Raw genomic sequence first — 26,890 nt, 5'->3', positions numbered from 1 at the left:
GCGTTTAGGGGTAGAAGGGGCTAACCCAGCTGCTTATGAGGGAAGAAAATGAAGGAGAACCATAAGAAAGAGAACTTTAATTCTGCCAACCTTCCCAGGTTGATGATAGCTGCCTTGCACTCTCTTGAAGACCCTGGGGATGAAATCGAATGGGTTGTCCAGCTCTTCTGGACAACCTATTGTCCTAAACCTGTTTTACATATAAATTCACAAGGAGTGGAAATTCTCCATTTTTTCTCAAGAATGGTTGTGGTTGACTTGGGCATATATTTTAGTTCCTGTTATATATGCACTAATATGAATATAGAGTTACTGATAGGTGTTATTTTAATCATTTTGCATTTGTGTAACTGCTGTCTTTCTACCCAAGCAGTTTGGTGGTGGAAGTATTAGCAGCAGGCAGTAGTCACAGTAACAGCAGTGGCTGTTTTTATTTTGCTGTCTCTGGAGTGTTCCCTTGTCCTTTCTAAGTGGGCCAAAGCCAACAAAATGTTTGAGAACCACTGGCGTAGACATTAGGTGTGACCAGCATTTATCCTTGTTTAAGGCTAGATTCCCAGGGGTGTATTATCCTTCCAATTCAGTAATAGGCCAAGGGTGGCTTTCTTCATGTGTCGATGTATGGTTTCGAAGTTCTTAACATTTCTACTTTTGATATGTTAGTCAACCGTAAGATAAAGGATTTTTTTCTCCAGATATCTCAGAGGAAATGGGACGGAATCACTGTTTTATTTATTTATTTTTAAAACGTATTGCTACATTTGCTTCATCTCTGTGTATGTGTAGTTTTTTCTTAACCATTTGAAAGCAAGTTTCAGGCATTATAACATTTCACCCCAAATAATCTGGTGTGCATCTCCACAGATTGACATTCTGCTACATAGCCTAAGAAAACCTTTATTCAGTAATATTTAGAATTCCCCAATTGTCTCCAGATATCTTTTTAGCAATGTTGATAATGGTTTTGATCTAGGATTCAGTATAAAATCACACATTGCATTTATGTTTATGCTCCATTTATCCTCTTTAATATGCAACAGTCTCCCTAGCTTTTTTATTTTCCCTGTAACAGTGACTTTTTTGAAGTCTTGGCCAGTCATTAACTTTTTTACGGTCCATTTTTAAAGAATATATAGAAATGCAAATAGCATCCAGAAATGCTGCCCTTAGGCTTAGAAATCTCCAATGTTGTTGATTCTCTCACTTCTCACATTCATGTGTTTGTGTTGGCCTTAAAACAGTGGTGAAAGAACAGAGTGACACAGATGGAGAGAATTGGGTCAGAGATGGTTTGTGCATGTTTGAGGAGAGGGCTTTTGGAGGACTCATTAAAGAGTTTTTAGCACAGCTTGCTCGATGGTTGATTTTACTATGTGTGGGTGATTTTTCACATATTAAATTCGAGAATTTATCCTTACACAGGTTAGCTGTATGAGATATTAAAGAAAAACGGCACATTCTTCCATACCTACTCCAGTTCTGCTTTTAGAACTTGTGTCCCCTAACTAAATTTGATAACATTGTCGATTTTTATTTTTGGAAACTGTTGCCAGGCAGGATCAATGTTAAACAAGTTTGAGCATGCCTCTTACTTGGTTTGGAAATCCAGACATCTCCTTTTCCAGATGTTCTTTTTTTAAGTGCCAGAACCTGTCCACTTAACCTTATCTCCTTGTGAACCTTCTTGTTTCCCAGAACAGGGTATTATCTACTATTAGAGACATTCACTAGTGCTGTTAGAGCAATTACAAAGAATATTGAGGTATAATAGATTTTATGTATGAAATGAGTTTTTAATCTGCTCAGTCCTAAAATAAATATTTCTGACCCTCTCTGGTAATATAGTAGAACTTAAAAAAAAGGTCTTACCCTATCTACATCTTTTTTCCTGCTAACTAAGTATTTGAGCTCTGTCTCAAAATTCATCAAAAAAGGCAAGAGCTAAGAGTAGACAGCACTATGTTGGAAGCACAAGGTACGCTCCCTCTGGTGACTCAAAGCCCTCTGGTCTTTGCCAGTGGAGTCCTCAGACAAGTTAAGGGTAAATCAGGGAAAAAGAGGTCACACTTGCTCTTCCCTGATGGGTTTTTCGGTTCTGTTTTGCCAGTGTCCTTGTTACATTTCCAGGTCCCTCTTCTTGATCATCTTTTCCTCTGCCTTCTTTCCCTGTGTTCTATTCACTCTCACAACCATAGAATATTAATAGTATGGGCAGGTGTCTCGGACTTCTCTCCCCTCCCACCCCCATTCTTAGACTACACAGTATGTAATTCTTCCTCTAGAGGGAAAGGATGTGAGATGGCAGTGGTCAGAGAGAGGAGCAGTGACCCAAAAAGCTGGTGGCCAGGAGACTTAGGAGAAGGCCTTCATTTCAGGATGGTAGCTCTGGAACCCTGAGCAGTGTATGGTCACTACTATTTGTGTACATTCCACATCGTATCTGTTCAAGTGTAATGGGAGGTTCTGGAGACCTAGGCCAGCCCCCTGAGCTGCAGCCTCATGGACACACCATTCAGAAGCACGTGTCAGTGCTCTGGTCAACTTCTGTCATGAGACACAACTTTCCATGTGAAATAAGAGGATCATGGCTATAGTGTATGACCAAATAAGGTCTTCCCTGGAAGTCAGGCCTGCACAGCTGATTTGGGAAAGATGAGTCTGGCCCAGATGAAGGTAAATGAAACTGAAGAAGGGAGAAGGAAAACCCTAAAACGGAACCTGAAGCATGGCAACTGGTGGAAGGTGGTCAAAGCCTGTGTGTGAAGTAGGAGAAATCCGGATGCGCTTAGTCCTTCTCCCCTTCAAACCGCAGGGTAACTAAATGGCAATTTCTTTAACACTCAGCAGCTACATAAATGTTTTATGTATTCACAACAAAGTCTGTGGCAAACTGAAACTTTGATGATTATGAAACACCAAAGAAAGCCTTATTAGACAAGATGGGTTTTGTCTTTTAAAAAAAAAAAATCCTTTTGAATGGAACTGTCGCTCCTCATAACATCCAACGAAAGTGTTTTCCTACGTCTTGATCCTTGGGGCTGTAACAGTGAAGTTTACCGTTAGCAATGGGCATGGGGTGGCTGCCTTGAACAGTCCACAGGCCTGTACTTGTGGGCAGGAAACAGATTTTGTCAGCAGAGGGAATTATTATTTCTCTTGAATGGACCAGTTTATTTTTTCTGTTTTAAAACAACTGAGTTGTTTCTTTGGAAGACTGTTTCTAGACCATCACAGAAGAAAGATTTTCTAAAATTTGATAAATCTTAGTATTAACTCTGTGGTGCTATTTGATGAGGACCAGGCTGCTTTTTTTAAAAGTAGAAATGTAATTGAAGTAACATACAGAAATCATAAGAGTACAGCTGCATGATGTATTCTCACAAACAGTGTAAGCATTTAGATCAGAAAATGGAACTTATCAGACTATAAGAAGACTCCTGTGCCCCCTTAACAGGCACCACCCCATCGAGAGTAACCTCCCTCCTGACTTTCAAACACCGTAGATTAGTTTTGTCTTTTTTTGAACTTTATATAAATGGACTTACATGGCAGGTACCCTTTTGTGCCTGACTTCTTTTAGCTCAGCATATTTGTGAGATTCATCCATGTTGTTAAGCATAATTGCAGTTTCTTCATTCTCCCTTCTGTGTAATGCTGAGATTTTGTTGGGGGTTACACTGAACCTATAGATAAATTTGGGAGGAAATGGTATCTTTATAATGTGAAGCATTCCAGTCCACCAGCATGATCTATCCTTCCCATTTATTGAGAGTTCTTTAATTTTCCTTAGTGTTTTGTGGATTTCAGTATAGGTATCTTTTTTCTTTGTTTTTTCTTGAGATGGGGTCTCACTCTGTTGCCCCGTCTGGAGTGCAGTGGCATGATCACAGCTCACAGTAGCCTCAGCCTCGTGGGCTCAGGTGACCCTTCCACCTTACCCTCCCTCATAGCTGGGACCACAGGTACACACTACAGTCCCGGCTGATTTTTTTTTTTTTAATGTATTTTTTTGTGGAAACGGGATTTTGTTAATGTTGCCCAGGCTGGGCTCAAACTCCTGGGCTCAAGCGATCTGCCCTGCCTTAGCCTCCCAAAGTGCTGGGATTATAGGCATGAGCCACCATGCCTGGCCCAGTGTAGACATCTTATATATCTTTTATTAGACATTTTCCTAGGTATTTGATGATTTTGTTGATATTGTGTATGCTTTTAATTTCACATTGTTTTAGTTACTGTATATTGAAAGTTTTTTTAACATGTTGACCTCATAGCCAATGACTTTGCTTACTGATTCTTATACTTTGTGGTCATTTTTATATTTTCTATGTACCCAACCAGGCCACCTGTTAATAATGACAGATTTCTTTCCTTCTTTCTAATTTGCCTTGTGTTTATTATTCTTGCCTTATTGCACTGGCTAGGACCAGGCTTGGATTTTGATCCCTGTATCAGATAGAAAAATCTAAGGAGTTCCCTAGTCTAATAAGAAAAGCAACTATGAAGTTGGTTGACTTGTGAGCATCACATCTAAATTTAAAATGGTGTTACGGTTGTCTACAAGGCAATACATATACTTGATTGTGCATACCCACAGATACAGACTTAATTACATCTTATCAGCTAGCTGCTCTTCTTTTTCCTACCCCTGACGAGCTAAGACTGTCATACATATATTTGCGCATAGATCCTTAGCAGAGTTCTTATAGTCAAATTGGGGTCCAGACAGCTCACTCAAGGTCTTCCTGCCTCAGTGGTGGCAGTAGGACAATTGTCCAGAAGCAGTTTCAGGGCGGGGCAGGGCTTCTCGGGAGAGAGACGGCATCCATGGCTTCAGTGCAGAGTCTGGGTAGTAGTGACTGGCTGTAGAAGACAGCAGGTCTTCTGAAGTGCTGGCAGCTGTCTGAATGAGCAGAAGGTTTTGATCAGCTTAACTATAGACGGGAGAGTGAGACCTTTTAGATGGAATGCTAGAATGGGAGGCAAGGATTACAAAAAGTGAAGGCTGCCAGGGGCGGTGGCTCACACCTATAATCCCAGCACTTTGAGAGGCCGAGGCAGGCGGATCACCAGAGGTCAGGAGTTCAAGACTAGCCTGACCAACATGGTGAAACCCCCGTCTCTACTAAAAATACAAAAAATTAGCCAGTTGTGGTGGTGCATGCCTGGAATCCCAGCTACTCGAGAGGCTGAGGCAAGAGAATCACTTGAACCCGGGAGGCGGAGGTGGCAGTGAGCCGAGATTGCGCCATTGCACTCCAGTCTGGGCAACAAGGGTGAAACTCCGTCTCAAAAAAAAAAAACAAAAGGCTACTGGAGTCGGGGATGTCATTGCCTGTGATAATGGAGGTGAAATAGAGATCCTGGTTAATGTTGGTATCCTAGAGCCAGACAAAGGCGTAAGTCCTTGAGTGGATTTAGGGGTATGAGATGTGGCTCGCACTGGGGAGTGTAGGGTAAACGTGAGGATACAGCCCTGAGAGCTGGAAAAAAGTATCCTTCTGTTTTCTTCTCCTGTATTGTCTTCCTTCTCTCTTTCCCTTTTTCTTTTATTCCCTCTTTGATTGGTCTTTTTTCTCTCAGATTCCTTCTGGGAGCCAATAGAATGAAAAGACTAAGAACGGCATAGGTAGGAATCCTGGCCACTGACCAGCTGTGAAACCGTGGCGAGTGACTTTGAGCCTTGTTTTCATGTTTGTAAAATGAAGGCAGTGGAAGCATTAATAGCTTTCTCATTAAATTGGGAAGATTTAATGAAATTAGGTGTATAAGGGCAACTAGGCATAAAGGAAATGGTAAGGGGTCTGGCTGGCTGCTTCTTTCTTGATCAGCCTTCTCTGTTCTTTTCCAGAGGTATTAGTTCTTCTCAACTATTTTCCCTTTGTTCTAGAGCATTTTCTCTTAACCAGGTGTAAGTGGTATTTTTGTTTAGTTGAAAAAAAAGGTTTATGCCTTCTATTTTGAATGTACAAAGTGAGCGAGCGGAATATCTTGCGTTTCTGTCAGTGTGATAGAAGATGACTACAGTGACAGTGCAGGGGCCCTTGCCTCTTCTCCCCTCAAATAGCAGCAGCCTAAGACCTTTAGTTCCTTTGGGCCTCAGGATCCTTATCTATAAATGTAAGGACTTGAATTCAGCATACTGAGGCCCTAATCTATCTCTAATTGCATCGTTGAGAAGATGCTAAATTATGCAGCCCATGAGCAAAGGACCATGTCTGTTTTGCTTAGCATCATATACCCCTGATATCCAGAATACCTGGCCCATTGAACATACTCTGTGAATGAATGAATGAATTGAATGAATGAATGAATGAATGATGAAGGAAAGAAAGATCTTCATGACAAAGAGGGTAGTCCCCATTCAGCAAGAATTATTGTCAGGACACCCCTGACTTTGTGGGCCCTCTTCTACAATTCTGAATTTAAACTCAAAGTTTCTAATTGCAGAAGATGTTTATTAGCTCAAATGTCAACTCTTTTTTTTTTAGCATTTCTTTTCAGACTTCCTCAAGAGTTCATGATCCCTTTTCAATTCCAATTTGTTGCCATCCTTTATAGTCCTGGGTCTCTGTCATCATCTAGTAAGTCAGCTGTGCAAAGGTAAATACTATTTTTGAAAGCACAGGGTATAATTACACAACATCATAGCACCATCTGCAAGGTGCTGTGCCCTTTTCTTTATTTCTCAAGGCAGCATCGCATACCTCATTTTACAAATGAAGAAACAGACTGAAAGCAAGGAGCATTCCTTGGGCTTCTGAGTTCCTGCTTTAAATACACCACTATCTCTGACTAACACATGCCAGAATTAGGCTCCTTCACACATCCTCTAGTCCTACAGACCTTTAAGGAGCTGAGCCGTGTTCCTCACCACTCATAGGGCCCCTCGTGGCTTTCCTGTCAGTGTAGATCTGTGAAACTTTTTCCGTTCTCGTTCCTGCCGTGTTTTATCCTGGGTAGGGAAAGTATGTATAACAATATCGTACCCAGCCTTGTAGGGTAGATGTGGTCCCTGCCTTCAAGGGTAAGAACAAATTGGAAATACAATCCATTTGTTCACGCAAATACTTTTTGAACTCCCCCTTTGTATAAAGAATATACTATTCCACATACAAGACATTTTGGGATAGAAGGTACTATATAATTTAGAGCCAAAATGATGTGGTACACACTAAGTACTGTCTAGATTTGAAGAAATCAAGACATCAGAATTCGCTGGCAATTTAGATCCTTTTAGATATGTGCAGTTCCCAAAACAAATACAAAATGTTTCTTTCTGGGCAACTTTGGCTTACCCTCTGGTGTTAGACTTGTCAGCAGAATTGGTAACTGTTATAATAATATTGTGACAATGTCAAGACACTTCTAAAACCTGAAATCAGACCACTGAATAATACACTAATTGTTTTCTTTCCAAACAATTAGGTAAAGTGATTGCAAATGACTATCATTAGATAAAGCAAGAAAGGTAGACGTTTCAAGGACATGTAGCTTTTGTTTAAATTGGGTCATCATTACCTTTCCTCATTATTTTGCCAAAACTTTTATAGCAGAAGACTGGTGAGAGGAAGGGCAGTGACCAAGGGGCAGTGCTGAGAACTGCCAGACTATCTACTGTGTTGGAGAAAGGGATTTCTGTGTCAAATTCTCATTTACTACCAACATTCAAACAAGCTTCACTATTTTCTGTGTCTGAATATTTGAAACAATTGGTAACAATTGAGTGTTGGCTGCCATGATGTCACCATCAAAAAATCACGAGAGAAACTCTAATGACTTCTAAATATAATCTGCTAGTTCTCAGCTTATTTTATGTATTCAGGAAAAGCAGTTGGCATTATGTAAGAAAGGAATTATGAAAACCTGTCCTTTCAAGTCAGTCACTGGCAGGACTTTGCAGCAACATTGCTTTATAACCTTGTCATCTGTGATAGAGTCATCTGCCTCGTACTCACTCCTGAGTTCAGAATATGGGATTATAGAGGCACCTGAGAGGCCAGTTGGCTGGAAGATTGTTCGGTCTTATCAGATATTAATAGAAAAGAGATGATTGTTTAGGCTGGGCGCAGTGGCTCACGCCTGTAATCCTAGCACTTTGGGAGGCCGAGGTGGGCGGATCAGGAGGTCAGTAGTTCGAGACCAGCCTGGCCAACATGGTGAAACCCTGTCTCTACTAAAAATACAAAAATTAGCTGGGCGTGGTGGCGGGCGCCTGTAATCCCAGCTACTCAGCAGCCTGAGGCAGGAGAATCATTTGAACCCAGAAGGCGGAGATTGCGGTGATCGCGCCATTGCACTCCAGCCTAAGCAACAGAGTGAGACTCCATCTCAGAAAAAAAAAAAAAAGAGAGAGAAGTGATGATTTGTTTAGCTAGTTCTACCTAGTATAATTACTAAGAATTAACCTAACTCCTAAAGATGTTTCAGGTTTAAACATTGAGTCAAACTGAAAATGTTATTGGGTCACCAGATCACTGACTGTAGTTAGCTATTTAATGAGACCTTTGATACAGTGGCCAGCACAGAAGCTTAACTTGCTCTCCTTCCCCACCTTCCAAGGTAGCTAGACAAGGAGTAACTGTTCTAACTCAACTAGAAGGCAGCCCTTATAGCGTGAAATGCATCTTTCCACTTCGGATAAAATGCTGTCTCTGCAACAATTTAGCTCCTAGAGAAGACAGAAAAGGCAAACTCGGTTTTTTGTTCTTTGGGTTTTTTTTGGTTTTTTTTTGTTTTTTTTGGCCACTACATGTAAATCACCTTGATTTGAAAAATTCTTGTTACTCTGCCCTCTCAGGATCCTACGTGGAATATGTAGTTGGCTTCCAAACCAAAAGCAGTAGCTCCATGCATTTATTCCATGAATTCAGGAACATTCACTGTACCATCTATGAAAGGACTGGTTATACAAACCCACCCTTGCTGGTCAGTCACTGAGACAGGCCTGGAGCAGATGTAAGCACAAAGGTAGCCAGGCTTTCTGCTTTCTGTATTCATTAGCCTTTTCTAGGTAGTGGATTGGTCTGTTGTTTTATTCCTTTGCTTTTAAAATTTTTGGAATGAATATTTAAAAGCATTCCAATGCTTTTAAAGTTGAATATTTCTTGCTGAGAGCTGATATTTAAAGTTACTTGAGGAAGGACTTTTTAAAAATTCTATATTTAATTTGTAAATATGCATCTGAATAAGAAATATATTTGCCACAGCAATTTTAAGCCTTTGATAAGCTTAAATGTGTTGGTAATGTCTACCAACACATTTTTGGTCGTTTCGTCCTTTTTGGAAACAAAATTCTTCATGTCTGCAGCCACTTGCATTTTTGGTGGAGACCCATTACCTGCAAGGTTTTTAAGGGTTTTGCAGCTTCTGGAAAGCAAGACCCATGACCAAAGAAATTTGGGAAAAAAGACTTGGATAATTAAAAGTGTCAGATGATGACTTCTGACTTTGAAGAATTTAATTGGCCTTAGATGGGAGGTTGTGTGTTTAATCGTTTTGCTTTTTCTGACATGTGACTTGACATGAGTTCCAAGAACAATCAGCTAGTTAGAAGGTTTGCAGAAGGAAGCATTGTGCTCCCTGTTAATCAGCTGTTCTCTCTCTATTCCCCCCCTCATCCCTCTTCTGATTTCAGTGGTGCTTCATGCCCCACCTCCAACCAAGATCAAACGGGAGCTGCACAGCCCCTCCTCTGAGCTGTCGTCTTGTAGCCATGAGCAGGCTCTTGGTGCTAACTATGGAGAAAAGTGCCTCTACAACTATTGGTAAGTGGGCAAGTGGAGTCGAAGAAAGGCTGCCCAGAAAGGCTCTGGAAGTAGCCATCAACCTGAATGTTCCTTCCCAGTGTTACTTACCCAGCAGACCCTGGGGTAGAACACATCCTCCTTTCATGGCAGTGTCATCCTCCAGGTGTAGCATAGTCCCCTTGGGATCATCGTACTGCACACGAAAGAAAACCGTTAAAGCCTTGTGGCTCCGCAGGGCGCTAAGTTCATAGGGTACCCAGTCCTTCTAGGGAAAGAGTCTCAATCCTGGGATATTTGATCTGTGGCTTTGAGGCAGGTAATATATACTTCTTCATGTCTATCATATGTTAATGTGAACTTTAAGCACCAAAGAAGTAATCTCCAAATCAGAATATATGAAAAAGTCTTGAAGCTTGTGCCCTTTACTTAAGAATATCCAGGCCTCAGGAATGAAGCTTTAATTTTAAATCATTCTTTGCTCTAGAAGATAAACATAGATTTGCCTGAAAGGGGGAGGAGAAGAGTTGTTAATTCAAATGATGTCACAGCACAGACGTACCTTCAACACAGATTCTGACTAATTCCTGGGAACCCTGGAATAGTTAGGAGAGGGGACCAGAGAACACCTGGCAAAGCGTAAATTCTCCCCTCACCCACCCACCCTACACAGGCATACACGGAGAATTCTTTTAGAAGGAGGGAGAAAGGAAACCGGAAGCAGAGGCTAAAATTATCCTTGAGAAAAATCACTAGAAGTGTTAAACAAGTCCCTGTGACGCAGTGTGTTTGTCACTTTTCGGAGGTACAAATATCCCCTCAGGGCTACGAGCGATTTAACTATGTTAATGCTGTTATTTCCTGGCAACAATGGGCTGCAAACTAGCTTTCTGCTGGACTTGGTAACCATGCTAATGGCTTCATTTCAGCTTAATGGTTCCTTCTCTTTTTCTGTTTACAGTGCCTATGATAGGAAGCCTCCCTCTGGGTTCAAGCCATTAACCCCTCCTACAACCCCCCTCTCACCCACCCATCAGAATCCCCTATTTCCCCCACCTCAGGCAACTCTGCCCACCTCAGCCCACGCCCCTGCAGCTGGCCCTGTTCAAGGTGTGGGCCCCGCCCCCGCCCCCCATTCGCTTCCAGAGCCTGGACCACAGCAGCAAACATTTGCGGTCCCCCGACCACCACATCAACCCCTGCAGATGCCAAAGATGATGCCTGAAAATCAGTATCCATCAGAACAGAGGTGGGTATTGATCTGGCCTTCTTCCTTACCTGCCTCCCTCATCCCTGTCCTTTCTTAGTGGGAGAAGGGAAGCAGTTTTTCTTGTTTACCAGGTTCCTAAAAAGTTACGATTGCATTGAGGCAGCTTGTGAAGCAAGACTAATAGCAATATGAATATGACTGTTTATATACTACCCTGTTCCCAAGGTACACCAGATGGTTGATGGACTACGACATCCTTATGAAGTAGGTAAGGGAGAGGTAACTGGTATTCTCCCTTCTCACAGAACTAGAGGAAGAATGACTTGCCAGGATAGTCTTGTCCCTCACTGAGGGCAGGTTCCTGACTCCTCATTGGATGCTGCCTACTATTAATAGAATCGAACTTTGGTTGTTAACATTTCACTTACATATAAGGGACGATTGCTGAGTTATACAAGGTAGTATTACTCATCTGACTTTAACATGTTTTAACAGTAGGAGATTAGCTAAGGACCTTGTTTATACGTCTGCTTTTGAGATAGAAATCTCCTGGTTACACTGCAGGTGGGGTTTTTATATTTCTATAGACATTGAGGCATCAGGAGTAACTTGTCCAGAGTCATTCATTTATCAAAAAAGTGTGTAAAGGGAACCTTCTCTGTGCACTCCAAACCTGACCTCTTAAAGTTCCAGCCTTCTAAGTTTATTATCTGTGGCATTCTAGAATCTCTGATGCTTGTGGCCTTCTTTTATAGAAGATGTGCTGGGGGCCTTTTTTTATTTCAAGTTTCCTTGGGATAAGGAGATAACCATGGGTGGGTAGTTGTCAACAATATTACCAAAGGATGCAAGATGGTGTGGGGGGGCGGCAATGGGGCAGGCGTAGGGAAAATACATGAGTGTCCCTTTCCCAGGCCTGGTCCATTCCAGATGCCTGCCAGTATTTACTTGGAGATCACTTTATTTCTAGATGAAATGCAGGGAAAAAAATAAGGTCCCTTTGTCTGGTTCTGATCCACTTCCCATTTTGCTCTGAAAGTCACCATTAAGAACAGCAGAATATGGCTAGTTGCTGTTTATTCCTTGGTTAGGCCAAGGGACATGAACACTCGTGTTACACAGGGCTCAAGGGGTGAGCACTGATGGAGTTGGCGAGGGGGCTGGCTTGGGAGTGGGCCTCTATTGCCACCCGGGGCTCATCTGGAACACACAGCTGCCTCTGAGCTTTTGGCAATTGTTACCTTGTACTAACAACCTGTACTTGTGCAGGAGAGTTTGGATACTTGGTTTTTTATGTAAAAATTGTAGATTTTTTTTTTCAAGTTGGCAACTAATTCAAATTAAAAACAACATCACTCTGCAGACTAAACAAAACTTCTCTGGGCAAAATCACCCCGCAGGCCTGCCAATTTGTGAACTCTGGCCTAGATATCATTTTTATTTCAATGGTTTTTTGGTGTTTTTAAACAGCATCTTGCTGATTTTCTGCAAGGGTTATGGGGAAACTGGGGAGGTGGGGTGAGGTCGGGTATATATCCAGTATTTGAAATTCTTAGCAAACTTCTATTTGTTGTACCATGAAGTATAAAAGAAAATTCCTTTATCTAATATTTCCCCCTCAATCCTTGTTCTTTATCCGAGGGGCTTATGTAACATACTGTATTAACAGTTAACTGAGTTGGGAGACAAGTATCCTAGTTCTCCTGGAGAATTGGGAGACGGTAGCCCCAGTCTCAGCTGTGAAATAAGCCTGTCTCCAGTCCACCCAGCCTCCTGAGAAGGAAGGAGGTTTGGATTCCTGGGATTGATGAGTTATTTGCCCTTGGGTGTTGAAAGGAAGAGAGGAGGGAACCAGAATGCAGATATTTCTTTTTTGGGTGATTCCTCCTTGAAGTCTGCCTGTGCATTTTGGACTTACTTGTTCTTATACTCTGCCTTTAGGACTGATGGGTCTAAAATTCAAAGTTCTCACACACACTATCCTTGAGATAATTGAGGTAAAGGGGGAGGTATTCTGTAGGCTACCAAATTGATTAAAAACAACACTTTGCACTTGGCTTTCTACACAAGAATGCTCTCCTTTCAAAGTTGAAAGTGCACAGGAGTCCCCACGGAGTGTGGAGGGGGGATTTTCAATGCAGATTCCTTGTTAACATTCAGAGATAGAGTCGGTGGGCCTGGGGTGGGGCTTGGATATAGTCTTGTCACACTTTGAGAAATTGTGATGCAGCTCTCTCTACCCTCATCCTTATTCCACCCCACCTTTATTTAAAGCATATATTACCAAATTTTGTTTCTACTGCCTTTGTCTACTAATATGGTCATCCACGTGATATCTGTGTGACATAAAACACATCAAAAACATGACTGATTTTGCTTTTAGATACTGGATAGTACACAGAAAATGAGACAGACTAAAATCCCTGGTTTGATTTTTGTAAAAGTAATAGAAATTACAGTCATGGATAATATCAAGCTTAATAATCATACATTTAATAACTTTTATGCTTGCCGAAAACTGGGACAGATTACTTTTATTGGTGACTAGGTTGTCTCTTGGCTTAGAACTTAAAATTAGAGGGACTGTTACTTCAAAACAAAATCCCTAATACAAATACATGATATTTTGCATGATAGAAGTAAATAGAGTCTCATTTGAAACTTTTAACAGCCCTGTGACATAGGCAGAGTAAAAAAAAAAACCATTTTGCAGGTTACAAATCAGGCCTCAGCACGGTTAAGGGACTTTCTAAAGCTCACATAACCAAATACAGGGTCCTACATTCAGCAACCAAAAACTTTCATGACGTATAATTACGCCATTTGTTTCAGTTATGATTTTATTTGGGCTGCTGACATCCACTAATGTCTACTATAAAAACTGCGTAATTGACCTTGATAAATATGTTTTGACCTTGAACATGATCTCTTTTTTTATTATACTTTAAGTTCTATCTATCTCTTCAACTACAAAATCTTAATAAATTCCTATATCATTTAATCCAAACCCATGTGCTTAACATGTGTCCTTTTTTTTCGCTGGGTGTGCCGTATCTGTTCAGTTGAATAGAGTAAGCTCTTTGAGGATAAAAACCTGTGATTTAGACTCCTTTCTTTAGGCCATATTTAGCCCTGTATCTTATTTGTCCTCCATTTATGTTTATTGATAGTGATGGAAATTTGCTAAATTATGCCGTAAATAACTAAAATGTAATCTAGTCAAAAGTACATCCTTGCCGCACATGGCGGCACACACCTGTAGTCTCAGTTACTCGAGAGGCTGAGGCGGGAGGATCACTTGACCCCGGGAGTCCTGGCTCTGTAGTACACTATGCCGATCTATCAGGTGTCCACACTAAGTTTAGCAACAATACGGTGACCTCCTGGGAGTGGAGACCACCAAGTTGCCTAAGCAGAGGTGAACTGGCCCAGGGGTCAGAAACAGAGCAGGTCAAAACTCCCATGATCTCACTGTGCCACTGCTCTCCAGCCTGGGCAACATAGTGAGACTCCCATCTCTAAGAAAATAATGAAGAAAGAAAAAAGTACATTCTTAATGTTTTATATAGTCTTAGCATATAATTCTTCACAATTCAGTTTATTTTTAGAAGATAAATACTGTGTTTGAAAGCCATGATTTATACTGGTGATTTCCTCCCCACAAGGAGAGGGGAAAAGATATGTAATTGGACATGTTCAGACATGTTCCACTTATCCTGAAAGACTGGCTGCTCCTGGAAGAGGAGAAATATTTTTTCCTTCAGCCTTCCCAATCTTGAGAGTTTTCTCATTGTATTATTTATGATGTTTACATGTGCTGGGTGGAGGAACTTAGAAAAATATTCCTATGTCATGCCTATAGTACTGGCCGCATATATTTTTGGCCTTTATTAAACTATATCTCATTATATCTTGTGTTGAGGAAAGCCCTACAATTCAACTGAAGAAGCTCCACTAAGAAAAATGTATCTCTTAAGAATTTTGGAACACATTGCTTTGTCATTTACTTGACATCAACAAAAGAGGTTAAAACCCAAGAAGCAGCAACATTTAAGGAAAATGCTCTTGTAGTAGAAGAATCCTCTGCTTCTGGATAGCCCCTAAGGGCATCAGTATTGTGGTAGGCTAGCACGCTGTAAATTGACAGAACATAATGTGCCGTGCTGGAGTCATCAGGAAAAGGTCAACTGGGTAGTGTCTTCTGAAGGAGGAAACGGCCTAAGCTGTTTGAGAATGTCAAGAACGTCTCCCTCAGTGGTTATTATTGAGGATTCAAAGCTTAAAGGGATGGGCTAAGTTTTCTGGAATTTTGATTTAACAAAAACTACCAATTCCTTAAGGATGCTAGATAAATTAAGAGATTTAATATACTTGTTTTTCCTCGTTTTTTCTTCCTCTCTTAAAGTTCATTACCCTTAAAGTAAATTGCTATTCATTTTTGTCCTTCAGATTTTGTAGTACAATAATTTTTAGAGAGGAATAAACTTAACTGTGAGTCACATTTGTAGCCTGGCCTGGAATAAAGTGAATGTGTCTGATGCATCTCTTCTCCAAGCGCCTGTTAATAGCATGTTGTGTATGCAGCACAAATTCACTTTGGGATCTGAAACTGAGTTTCGTGGATGCTTAATGGAACCTTCTTTGACAGACTGAATAATGTTCTTGCAATGGTTAGAGTGCAGAGATTTTTTAAGTTCTGAGTCTTAAGAGGGTTTGTTTTCAGCGTTTCATCATGTTTACAGTAGGCTTCTTATTACCTTTTAACAAGCTAAAGGACACTTCCTTTTATCCCCAGTTTACTGAAAGTTTTTAACATGAATAGAGGTTGAAATTCATTAAACATTTTTACTGCCTCTATTGGGATGATCAAATAATTTTCTCCTTTAATTTCTTAATATGGTGAGTTACATTGATTTATATGAAACCAACCTTGCATTCTTGTGACAAAGCTAACTTGTTTTTTTTTTTTATTTTTATTTTTTGGAGACAGAGTCTTACTCTGTCACCAAGCCTGGAGTGCAGTGGCGCCATCTGGGCTCACTGCAGCCTCCACTTCCCAGGTTCAAACAATTCTCCTGCCTTAGCCTTCCTAGTAGCTGGGATTATAGGCGGGCGCCACCATGCCCAGCTAATTTTTGTATTTTTTAGTAGAGACAGCGTTTCGCCTTGTTGGCCAGGCTGCTCTCAAACTCCTGACCTCAGGTGATCCACCCACCCCATCTTCCCAAAGTGCTGGGATTACAGGCGTGAGCCACCACATGTGGCCCTTGAATTTGGGTTTTCTGATATAAATATGTAAGACTTCCACACCTGTCTTCATGATTGAGAAAGTACACAATTTTTCTTTCTTATATTGTCCTTGCTAGGTTTTAGCATTGAGGTTATATTCATCAAATGAGTAGAGGGTGTCTTCCCTTTTCTGTATTTTAGAATATCTCATGGGAAATTGGAAGTCTTTATTCCTTGAACTTTTTGAAGAATTTACTGGTAACACCATATGGGCCTGACATTTTCTTTGTAGGAAGATTTTTAATTACTGGCTCAGTGTCTTCACATTTTACAGTTTTGCCCTGGATTTCTCTTTAGTTGAATAAATAAATAAATTTTTCTAAGTTGTCCATTTTGTGTGAGTTTTAAAATTAATTGACATAAAGTTATTCATGGTGCCCTTTCTAAAATCTCTATAGCATCTGTAGTTGTCTTTTTCATTTTTGATATTATTTATATAGACCTTTTTTTTTTCTTAGTCTTGGCAGACAATATATTGCCTTTTCAACAAATCTGCTTTTGGCCTTATTCTCTCTCGGGTGTTTTCTGTTTCATTGATTTCTGCTCTCACTAAAATACTTTATTCTTTGTTTTCTTTGGGTTTATTCTGTTTTTCCAACTTCTTTTGTTGTGTGATTAGCTCACTAATTTTTAGCCCTTTTTCTTTATAATATATAAGCACAAAACCATATAAAATTTCTGTTAAGGCTGGGGTGACTGTACATGGAAGTTTGCCAAGTCACTTATGGTCTGTCTATGCCTTGTCTAGAAGTGATTGCTAATAGCTGCTTCTTGTACTCTCCAAAGGATCCTGGTTTGGACAATCAGTTATTTGATCTCCCTATCCAAGTTCTGCTTTAGATACATTGCACAAGTTCTGATTTGCAGTATTTTAAAAATTCAGCTCCAAGTATTTTCTATTATTTCTTTCAACCTTGGAGTTCTTTATAGATATGTTTCTTAATTTCTAAACATATGGGATTTTTCTGGCTGCCTGGACTATATGATTTTTATTTAAATCTCCTCCAGAGAGTATTTTAAAACGATTGTAGAAATACTGTAGACCAGTGGCTCTGGAGTGGGACAGACTGACAGATCTGGGGTTGAATTGCTGCTCTGCTACTGTGTGACCTTAGGCAGGCACTCACCTTCTCCAAACTTTGGTTTCTTCATGTGAAAATAGGATAATAGACACCACATAGAGGCATTGGGTGGATTAAATAAAATCACGCTTGGATAGAGAAGGTGTTCAGTAAATGTTAGCTTCTATGACAATTTTACTTCTTAAAAATCACTTTTATTTTACACAAACTATACTAAAGGATGCTTCCTTAAATGAAGTAGATACCGCAAACTGAGAAACTTCATTATTTAATGTTAAGTTTTTAAAATGTAATGCTCCCTTTATCCCTAATCTTTCATCATCACACTAATATTTTTTGTTTTGTTTTGTTTTGAGATGGAGTCTCACTCCGTCGCACAGGCTGGAGTGCAGTGGTGGGATCTCGGCTTACTAAAACCTCCCCATCCCGGGTTCAAACGATTCTCCTGCCTTAGCCTCCCTAGTAGCTGGGATTACAGGAGCACACCACCTCGCCAGGCTAATTTTTGTATTTTTAGTAGAGGCGGGGTATCACCGTGTTGGCCAGGCTGGTCTCGAACTCCTGACCTCAGGTGATCTGCCTGCCTCGGCCTCCCAAAGTGCTGGGATTACAGGTGTGAACCACCACGCCCAGCCAAAGTTATTAATGTTATATCTACAACTAATACTTTCACTATCTGATATCCTGGGGATATGTCTTAGTTTCAACACCATCCCTCTCCCATATTTGATCTTGAGAAGTCAGACGAACATGTAGGCCTAGAAAGGACATGCTTTTTGTTCCTTATCTCTCAGTGTCTTCTCACAGTTTAAGTGGGCCCATTTGAGTCTCAGCAGTGTTGGCAGGCCTTATGGAGTTGTTTCGGAGTTCTTTGGTGTATGTTTAGGGACAGAGTCTGGCTCTTCATTGTATCTCAGGAAAATAAACATTATTGTGAAGTTGGCACATTGCCACCTCCGACAAAAATCACCATTCTCTTTCTGCAAAAGGAGAATGGATATTGAAAAGGCAAACAGTGGGTTCCTTTGATTTGTGTGTGGCTTGTGTGTATCATAGTCTCCCAGTTCCTTAAGATCTTCTCTTTTATTTGCTTTTTTTTTTTTTTGAGATGGAGTCTCGCTCTGTCACCCAGTCTGGAGTGCAGTGGCGCGATCTCGGCCTCCACCTCTCGGGTTCGAGCAATTTTCCTGCCTCAGCCTCCCGAGTACCTGGGTTTACAGGCATTTGACACTGCACCTGGCTAATTTTTGTGTGTTTTTAGTAGAGACTAGAGACGGGGTTTCACCATGTTGGCCAGACTAGTCTCAAACTCCCGACCTCACGTAGGGAACTCACATGGTGATCTGCCCGCCTCAGCCTCCCAAAGTGCTGGGATTACAGGCCTGAGCCACTGCAACAGGCTCACGCCTGTAGTCCTAGCACTTTGGGAGGCCAAGGTGTGTGGATCACTTGAGGTCAGGAGTTTGAAACCAGCCTGGCCAATGTGGTGAAACCCTGTCTCTACTAAAAATACAAAAAAATTAGCCATGTGTGATGGCAGGCGCCTGTAATCCCAGCTACTTGGGAGTCTGAATCAGGAGAATTGCTTGAACCTGAGAGGCGGAGGTTGCAGTGAGCCGAGATGGTGCCACTGAACTCCAGCCTGGACGACTAAGCGAGACTCCATGTCAACGGTGAAACCGTTACAGGTTTCAGTTCACCGTGTTGGCCAGGCTGGTCTCAAAACTCCCAACATCATGTAAGGAACTCACAAGGTAGTCTGCCCACCTTGGCCTCCCAAAGTGCTGGGATTACAGGCCTGAGCCACCGTGCCCAGCCATATTTGCATATCTTCTGATTTTAGCTTGGGAGTTGTGGGGAGAAGGTGGGGCAGTTGAAGATAATGTTCATTGAGAACTTACCAGTGTTGTAACAGGGCTGGGCCTTAAAATATACATTATCTTACATCATCTTTACAAGGTATCCTGGCTGTCCTTAGTTTTTTGGAGAGGAAACTGAGGCTTCAGAGCAGTTAGAAGCTCATACAAGGTCACACAGCTACTGAGTGGTAAAGGTTGGATTTCAGCCCAGGATATTCTGACTTCACAGCTAGAGCCTCTTACCCAGCTATGCTGCTTCTCAATTTTCCATCTTCTTCTCTGAGCCTTAACGGAAGTACTAAGTGCATGATGTTGATTTCTTGGCAGATTTTATGTATCATTTCTCAGCCGGCCTTTAAACGGTCACTGCTTCACCTGGCACCCATAATCACCATATAGCCTTTGTGAGATCCTTTTCTCCTTTTTTTTTTTTTCCTGTAAGCATTTTGTTTACTCTGTGTGCTGGCAGCAGAAACCAAAAAGGAAATGCAGAAAAAGCATCTAACGGTTTTCATAACGTAAACCAAATGTTGGGAGTGTGGGTGAGCTCGTGGGAGGAAAGGCGCTATATAAATCTGACAAATAAATAAATAACTGGTTCTTTAAATAAACTTGCACCGAAAAAGCCTTAAACTGTGACCTATTGAATTTAGGCTTTTTCAGAGTCAGAAGTCTCCCTTTGCTCACCAAATGTGAGTTCCCTACACGTGTGCTCTGTTGGGCTAATGGTGGGAGTGGAGGGAGGGGAGGAAGAAGAGGTTTGGTAGGAACCAGGCTGTGCCTTCACTGAAAGTGATTGCCTGCCTTGGTAAATTAGAGGCATCTTTGTCATGGTTGTATTATGTATACAACACATTCTCACATACTTCAAAAGGACTGGAGAAGGGAGGGGGGTTCAAATGAAGGTCAGTGAGTAAAGTTCACAGGATGTATTTTGAGGACAAGGACTGAATGACTTTACTAATCTCTGCACATAAAAGACATTATCAGCAGCAAGCTCTGAGAATCTTTCTTCCAAATACACTGGCTTTGTGACCTACCCCTGAGATCCCCCTTGGCCACTCCCGCTCTCTCAAAACAAACCAGTACAGAACAATCCCAGTTATAGAATCTGTTCTGCAGATCACAGGCCTCTAAGCTTTGCGCATCCTTAAAGTTATGCTGCGGGGAGGGGATGAGGTTGCTGGCTAGTGCCCATGTGGAAGTACCTTTTCCTGAGGAGGCCATACCAGGCCAACTCTAGAGTTTCATTGTGGAAGGTGAGAAGATGAGCACTAAGCGGAAGTGAGGCCATCGGCCTGCCAGCTGCAGAGGCTCTGGTTACAGAACTGAGCAGCACATGCCGACTCGGAGCTATCAAAGGAACTGATTTATGGAGGTCACCTTCGAAGGTGCTGGAATAGTGGCAGAGGGGAAAGGGAGAGAAAATGGAAGGTGTTTTTACCATTCCTTTCAAGTAGCACAAGATTTGGGCACTTTACAAAACCAAGGCCTTAAGAATATCTTCAGCCGGGTGCGGTGGCTCACACCTATAATCCTAGCACTTTGGGAGGCCAAGGCGGGCGGATCACTTGAGGTCAGGAGTTCGAAAGCAGCCTGGCCAATGTGGTGAAACCCCATCTCTACTAAAAATACAAACAAAATTAGCCAGGCATGATGGCAGGCACCTGTAATCCCAGCTACTTGGGAGGCTGAGACAGGAGAATTGCTGGAGGCTGAGACAGGAGAATTGCTTGAACCTGAGAGGCAGAGGTCGCAGTGAGCCAAGATTATGCCACTGCACTCCAGCCTGAATGACAGAGTGAGACTCCATCTCAAAAAAAAATAAATAAAAAGAGTATCTTCATTGGCCAGGCACTGTGACTTTCGCCTGTAATCCCAGCAAACTTTTGAGAGGCTGAAAGAGGCAGATCACTGAATCCAGGAATTCAAGCAGCCTGGCCAATATGGTGAAACCCCGTTTCTACTAAAAATCCCAGCTACTTGGGAGGCTGCGGCAGGAGAATCACTTGATCCCAGGAGGCAGAGGTTGCAGTGAACTGAGATCAAGTCACTCGAGTCACTGCATTCCAGCCTGGGTGACAGAGCAAGACTGTCTTTAAAAAAAAAAAAAAAAACTTCATCTTTCTTTTCTGAAAGAATTCCCTTTAGGTTTGCAACACAGTGCCGGTGCCTGTGTTCTAAATGTCAAGTGTAAACCTGGGAGTTTACACTTCTTTAAAAACCATTGAAAGGTTTCTTTAAGTAACAGCAACCTGAAGAAGTTCTGCTGCAGGGCATTCAGTGACCCGTGAAAGGCTGTCAGCCCACTGAACCTTCAATAGTTGGTAAAACTTGTTTAAGACATTGGCCAGGTGGATTCTGAGGCTTTTGATGTCTGGGATAAAAGGATAAGTATATGTAAATTGCCCAGTAGTTTTCATATTATGAAATGATCTTACCGTGCTGCTTTAGGTAGAGTAGTAAAGACAGAGCATGTTGTGCTGTGCTATACCCTGCTGTAAACAGTATCCTATCTGCCCACAGATCTCTTCAGTTTAAGATCGTAAATCTTGATGTTCTAGAAATCTGCTGGCCACCTGTTCCCACAGATTGATTCAAATCAAATTCGAACTATTTTATTAAAGCTATTCAAGAATCCTATGAATTAATAGAATTTAAGCTAAAAGTAGAGAATAAGACCTTAATAGTATAGGATTGTATTATTTTCCCTTGAACCTTGGCTCCTACTTTCTACCTGAGGGTATATATTCATAAATGCTTTTCTTTATACACGTAGATTAGTGCTTCCTGTGTATTTCATGGACTGAGGGTCACACATCTCTAACCTTCCACAGCCACCTTCCTAAACTCTATCCCAGTCTGTCAATTATGGCTGTGGCAGAAACCATCCTTTACACACATGATTGTATTTCACCATTTCAGAAGCATTTGGAGGATAATACATCCCTATGTCACAGATAAGCAAACAAAGCCAAGAAACTTTGCCTTTGGTCACTTCCCTACTAAGGGATGGCAGGCTTTCCCTTCTACACTGCACACCCAACAGGGAAAGGGCAGCTGGCATGCATCTGGATCTATCTGACAACTGAAGAGTGTTAAGGAAACTCAAATAATAGCAACAGGTTTTTATTGTTCTATCTTGTTATAAAAACAGTGCATATTTATTATCAAACTATAGATGAGCAAAAAAAGAAATTCACCTAAAATTATAACCACCCCACAGATAGGCAGTGTTAATATTTAAATGTCAATCTTTCTGTGGTTTTATGTGACACCATACTACTACTATTATTTTTGCTAAGCTTTGATACTCTACTGTTTAGCAACCTTCCTGAATATGTCAAAAATACCTTTCCAAGCCCTTATATATTTACATATTATGTAATTTCTAATGGTTGCTTTCAACTAAATGACTGTATCACAATATATATAGCCGATTTCCTTGTTAGACAGCTGCATTGGTGACCATCTTTGTAGTTACACATCATTTGTGATTGAAGTGCTGTTTAGGTACCTGGCACAGAATTATTAACTGCCTGCTCATCTTCCAAGCTAAAAGGAAAAAAATACTTCTCTTTTGACTTTGTTACTTTTTTAATTACTAATGAGTTAAACTTTTTGTTTATGACCATTCCTATTCTGTAAGGATATTCCTATGTCCTTTGCCCATTTTTTTCCTCTTGAGATATTCATCTTTTGTTAATTTCTAAAAGCTCTTTATGTCAACAATGAGATTGCTGTATCTGTGGAGATTTTTCCTCAGTTTTACTTTTGGTTTTGTTTCTGGCGTTTGGTTTGATGTGTTTCTTTCGCCTTGGTTTGAGGTGTTTCTTTTGGTTTTGTTTCGTTTCTGGTGTCTTTTTAAGTTACAGAAATTTTTATACAGTGAGGTATATCCAGGTTTATCTTGATGATTTCTGCTATTGGTATGATACTTAGGTTTTCCCTCACTCCTAAGTTTTGTAAGTTTTCATATATATTTACTTTCATATTATGGTTTCACTTTTTTTTTTTTTTTTTAGACAGTCTTGCTCTGTCGCCCAGGCTAGAGTGCAGTGGCGCAATCTGGGCCCACTGCAACCTTCGCCTCCCGGGTTCAAGTGATTCTTATGCTGCAGTCTCCTGAGTAGCTGGGATTATAGGCGCACACCACCACGCCTGGCTAATTTTGGGGGGGTTTTTTTGTTGTTTATTTTGAGAAGGAGTCTTGCTCTGTCACCAGGCTGGTGTGCAGTGGCGTAATCTCAGCTCACAGCAAACTCCGCCTCCCGGGTTCAAGCGATTCTCCTGCCTCAGCCTCCCGGGTAGCTGGGACTACAGGCATGCACCACCGCACCCAGCTAATTTTTGTATTTTTAGTAGAGACGGTTTTCACCGTGTTGGCCAGGACGGTCTCAATCTCTTGACCTCCTGATCCGCCCACCTTGGCCTCCCAAATTGCTGGGATTACAGGCGTGAGCCACCACCATGCCTGGCCAGTTTTTTTTGTAGTTTAGTAGACATGGGGTTTTGTCATGTTGGCCGGGTTGGTCTTGAACTCCTGACCTCAAGCAATCTGCCCACCTCGGCCTCCCAAAGTGCTGGGATTACTGGCATGAGCCATAATTCCTGGCCTGGTTTCACTTTTTATATTGGAACCTTTAATCCATGTGAAATTTATTTTGGTATCTGTATAAAATGGGGTCTTTTTCCCCAACTAATTTGAAATGCTAACCTTAACAAGTAGTAAATTTTGAAATATACTTGACGGTTTTTGGCTTGCCACTAAATTCCTTTGATCTGCCTATCTCTCAATTCCTTGTATTACTGTTTTAATTAGTGTAGTTTTATGACATATGTCAATAGCTAGTGGGTCCTTTTGTCCTTTCAAAATAAAGTTTAGAATCATTTGGTCAAGTTAGTTGGGAAGGCATTTGCTTTTACAGATTAATTTTCAGTGAATCAATAGCTTCAAAGTCCTAAATATCTTCTCTTAGATCTTTTTTCTTTCTTTTCCTCAGAGAACAATTTTAAGATTTTATTCTTATATGGCCTATACGTTTCCTGATTATTCCTAGGAATGTTATGTTTTTTATTGCTACTGTGAATGGGATTCTCTCCTTTTTAACTACATTTTCTAACTGATTAGTTTGTATTCAGTCTAAAAATTCCTTCTATCTGTAGGTGAGAGAATGGATGAACTAGTGAACAAATATTTATGTATATGTTAGTGCTATTTGCAAATAATTGGTCTCATATATTCATATACATAATCTGGCCCATCTTTACAGATAGACTGTGCATACAGTATACATACATGAAAGAAAAAGAGGCTACCACATCATTGCTTTGATTTTTTTTTTTTTTTTTTTTTTTTTTTTGCCACTTCCTGACTCAAGAGCTTCAAAATACACAATGTAATTTTGGGAAGAAGGTAAAAATGTCCAGAAATAAGCATTATTAAATATCTTGCAAATAATTTCATTAATTGGAACTTCTTCTAGTCCCCAGTGCTCAATCATAGTAGGTATTCATCAAGTCTTTGTTCACCACGAAAACCTCTTTCTTCTTACAGATTTCAGAGACAACTGTCTGAACCCTGCCACCCCTTCCCTCCTCAGCCAGGAGTTCCTGGAGATAATCGCCCCAGTTACCATCGGCAAATGTCAGAGCCTATTGTCCCTGCAGCTCCCCCGCCCCCTCAGGGATTCAAACAAGAATACCATGACCCACTCTATGAACATGGGGTCCCAGCCATGCCAGGGCCCCCAGCACACGGGTTCCAGTCACCAATGGGAATCAAGCAGGAGCCTCGGGATTACTGCGTCGATTCAGGTCAGCATCAAATTGTGCTATTCGTTGCTTCATTCTTGCTTTCTTCTGTCTCGTTATTCAGTGTCTTATACATGCAGGGCCTTGGGGACAGGAATTTTTATAAGAATTTTTTGTAATTTTTATAAGAATTGCCCTCAACTTAGGAGCTAGTAGAGCTGACGTGTTTATGCACAACGGAATACAAAACAAAACGGAAAAGGTATGTAAGTGGTAGGAAGTGCAGTAGGCATTCAGAAGTGGTATGAAGTACATCTCTGAGTCCAAGCTTGAAGAGTGTTGGGGTTCAGTTTTGGATGGAATTTGCTCTTGACCTTCTCTGAGATAATACGTAGATTGATCTATTCAGGCACCAATTGGTTATGGGAAACACTGATAACATGATGCTTGAAGAAGAGGTCACTTGAGTGTGGTTTGGTTTCAATGTGACAGTCCCAGCATGGCAAAAATGGACCAAACTGCAATCCTGTACCCCCCATCCAATGCTGGTCCTGGCGTCCTAACTTCAGGTCTGCTAATCCCTTTGGCCTAAAAATACTCCCACCTCTTGGAGCAGAATTGGATGTGACCACGAGGAGTAAAGGGGAGCAAATTGGCAAAGATCTAAAGCAGTCATCTTCCCCTTCCCACCCTAACACCCAGGAGTCAGCATGGGGCAAGAGGCCAGGCTTGGCCTTTTGAAAGCTAATATTTTTTCCACTATCATTGGCTCTTTCACCAGATTTGGTGTTAACTAATTGCTAAAATGAGTGAACAACGAGAGTGAAACATCTTTTTCTTTCCTCCCGTGACTCTTGAGTAGGAGAGCCTGCCTTTCAGATGGTGGGTTGTGGTGTTTGCCATCTTGCTTAGTGGTGTGGCACCTCTTTCCCAGGACAAAGCCAAAAAGACATGACCCCAGAGCGTTTAGGGGCTTTACCACAGAGCTGCAGTTGACCGATGTGCTGTGTCTGCTGCAGAAACTATTGACAGGATTGTGTCCACCTTTGCTTTCCTTTCAGAAGTGCCTAACTGTCAGTCATCCTACATGAGAGGGGGTTATTTCTCCAGCAGCCATGAAGGTAAGGAGCCTGCTTTCTTTCCTCTCCTCTCCTTTCTTCCTTTCTTTTTCTCTTTCTTTCTCCTACCTTCCTTCCTTCCTCTTTCTTTCTTTCCTTGAATAATACTCAAGCTTAAAATTGCTTAGTTTCCAGGCTAAGATTTGAGATCATAGATTAAACCTTGCTTAGCTCATGAATATAAGAGCTAATTGGTTGCAATCTTCAATTATTTTGCAGGCAGGGTTTAAGGCATGCCCCTGAGCCCTGTGAGGGCTGCCATTTTCATTAGCAATGACCCCAACTTTTTAAGAGGATAGGACAATTTGGAGAAAAAACAAACCCACCGTATTTCCACAATTCCAGAAATGAAGGTTATGTTTATATAACTATCAGCTTAAACTGGAATTTAGGAGTTATGTCAGTGAGAGTGGTTTTTATACATTTTATAGTTATGTCAGTGAGGGTCCAAGGATGTCTTAGAGTTTTAAAAATGTGTCTCTAGGTTTTTTACTTAGTTTGAGTGCTCGGGGTGGGTAACTCTTCATTGTAATTATTATTATATGATAAATGGTTGCCACTTTTAACATGGGGGGGAAATTGAAGGTATTCTTCACCAACCTTGACACATATCCTAACATTTACTTTTATGTGAAGATGATCATTTTATATCAACGGTATATGTTATCTGCTCAAGTTCTTGTGCCCAATCCCTTTGGGACCAACTCAATTCAGTAAGTCTCTGAGATAATCTCACCTAATGAGGAGCAGGAGCAGTGGGCAAGGTTGAGCCTGTGACTTTGCCTTTATTAGTGCTGACCTACCAATTAGGTGAAAGTAATTGGGAACAAATAAG

At 41.2% G+C, this 26,890-nt stretch overlaps 1 protein-coding gene across 10 annotated transcripts in view; it reads left to right on the top strand.

Moving 5' to 3' along the window:
- Positions 1–26,890, top strand: part of ETV5 (ETS variant transcription factor 5) — a 62,372-nt gene that overhangs the window by 18,326 nt on the left and 17,156 nt on the right. For 6 of the 10 annotated variants that reach the window (XM_015131414.3, XM_077992010.1, XM_077992008.1 and 3 more), the window contains 4 exons: positions 9,635–9,764; positions 10,705–10,992; positions 24,741–25,000; positions 25,999–26,058. In XM_015131414.3, the coding sequence (XP_014986900.1) occupies positions 9,635–9,764; positions 10,705–10,992; positions 24,741–25,000; positions 25,999–26,058 (738 nt within the window). Of the gene's footprint in view, positions 1–8,797; positions 8,968–9,634; positions 9,765–10,704; positions 11,067–24,669; positions 25,001–25,998; positions 26,059–26,890 lie in introns of all 10 variants that reach the window. The other 4 variants (XM_077992009.1, XM_077992012.1, XM_077992015.1 and 1 more) reach the window with 3 other exon arrangements.

Source organism: Macaca mulatta, chromosome 2 (genome assembly GCF_049350105.2).
Source record: "Macaca mulatta isolate MMU2019108-1 chromosome 2, T2T-MMU8v2.0, whole genome shotgun sequence".
Taxonomy (NCBI): domain Eukaryota; kingdom Metazoa; phylum Chordata; class Mammalia; order Primates; family Cercopithecidae; genus Macaca; species Macaca mulatta.
The sequence above is the reverse complement of the archived record's forward strand: the minus strand, read 5'-3'. Positions and strand labels throughout refer to the sequence as shown.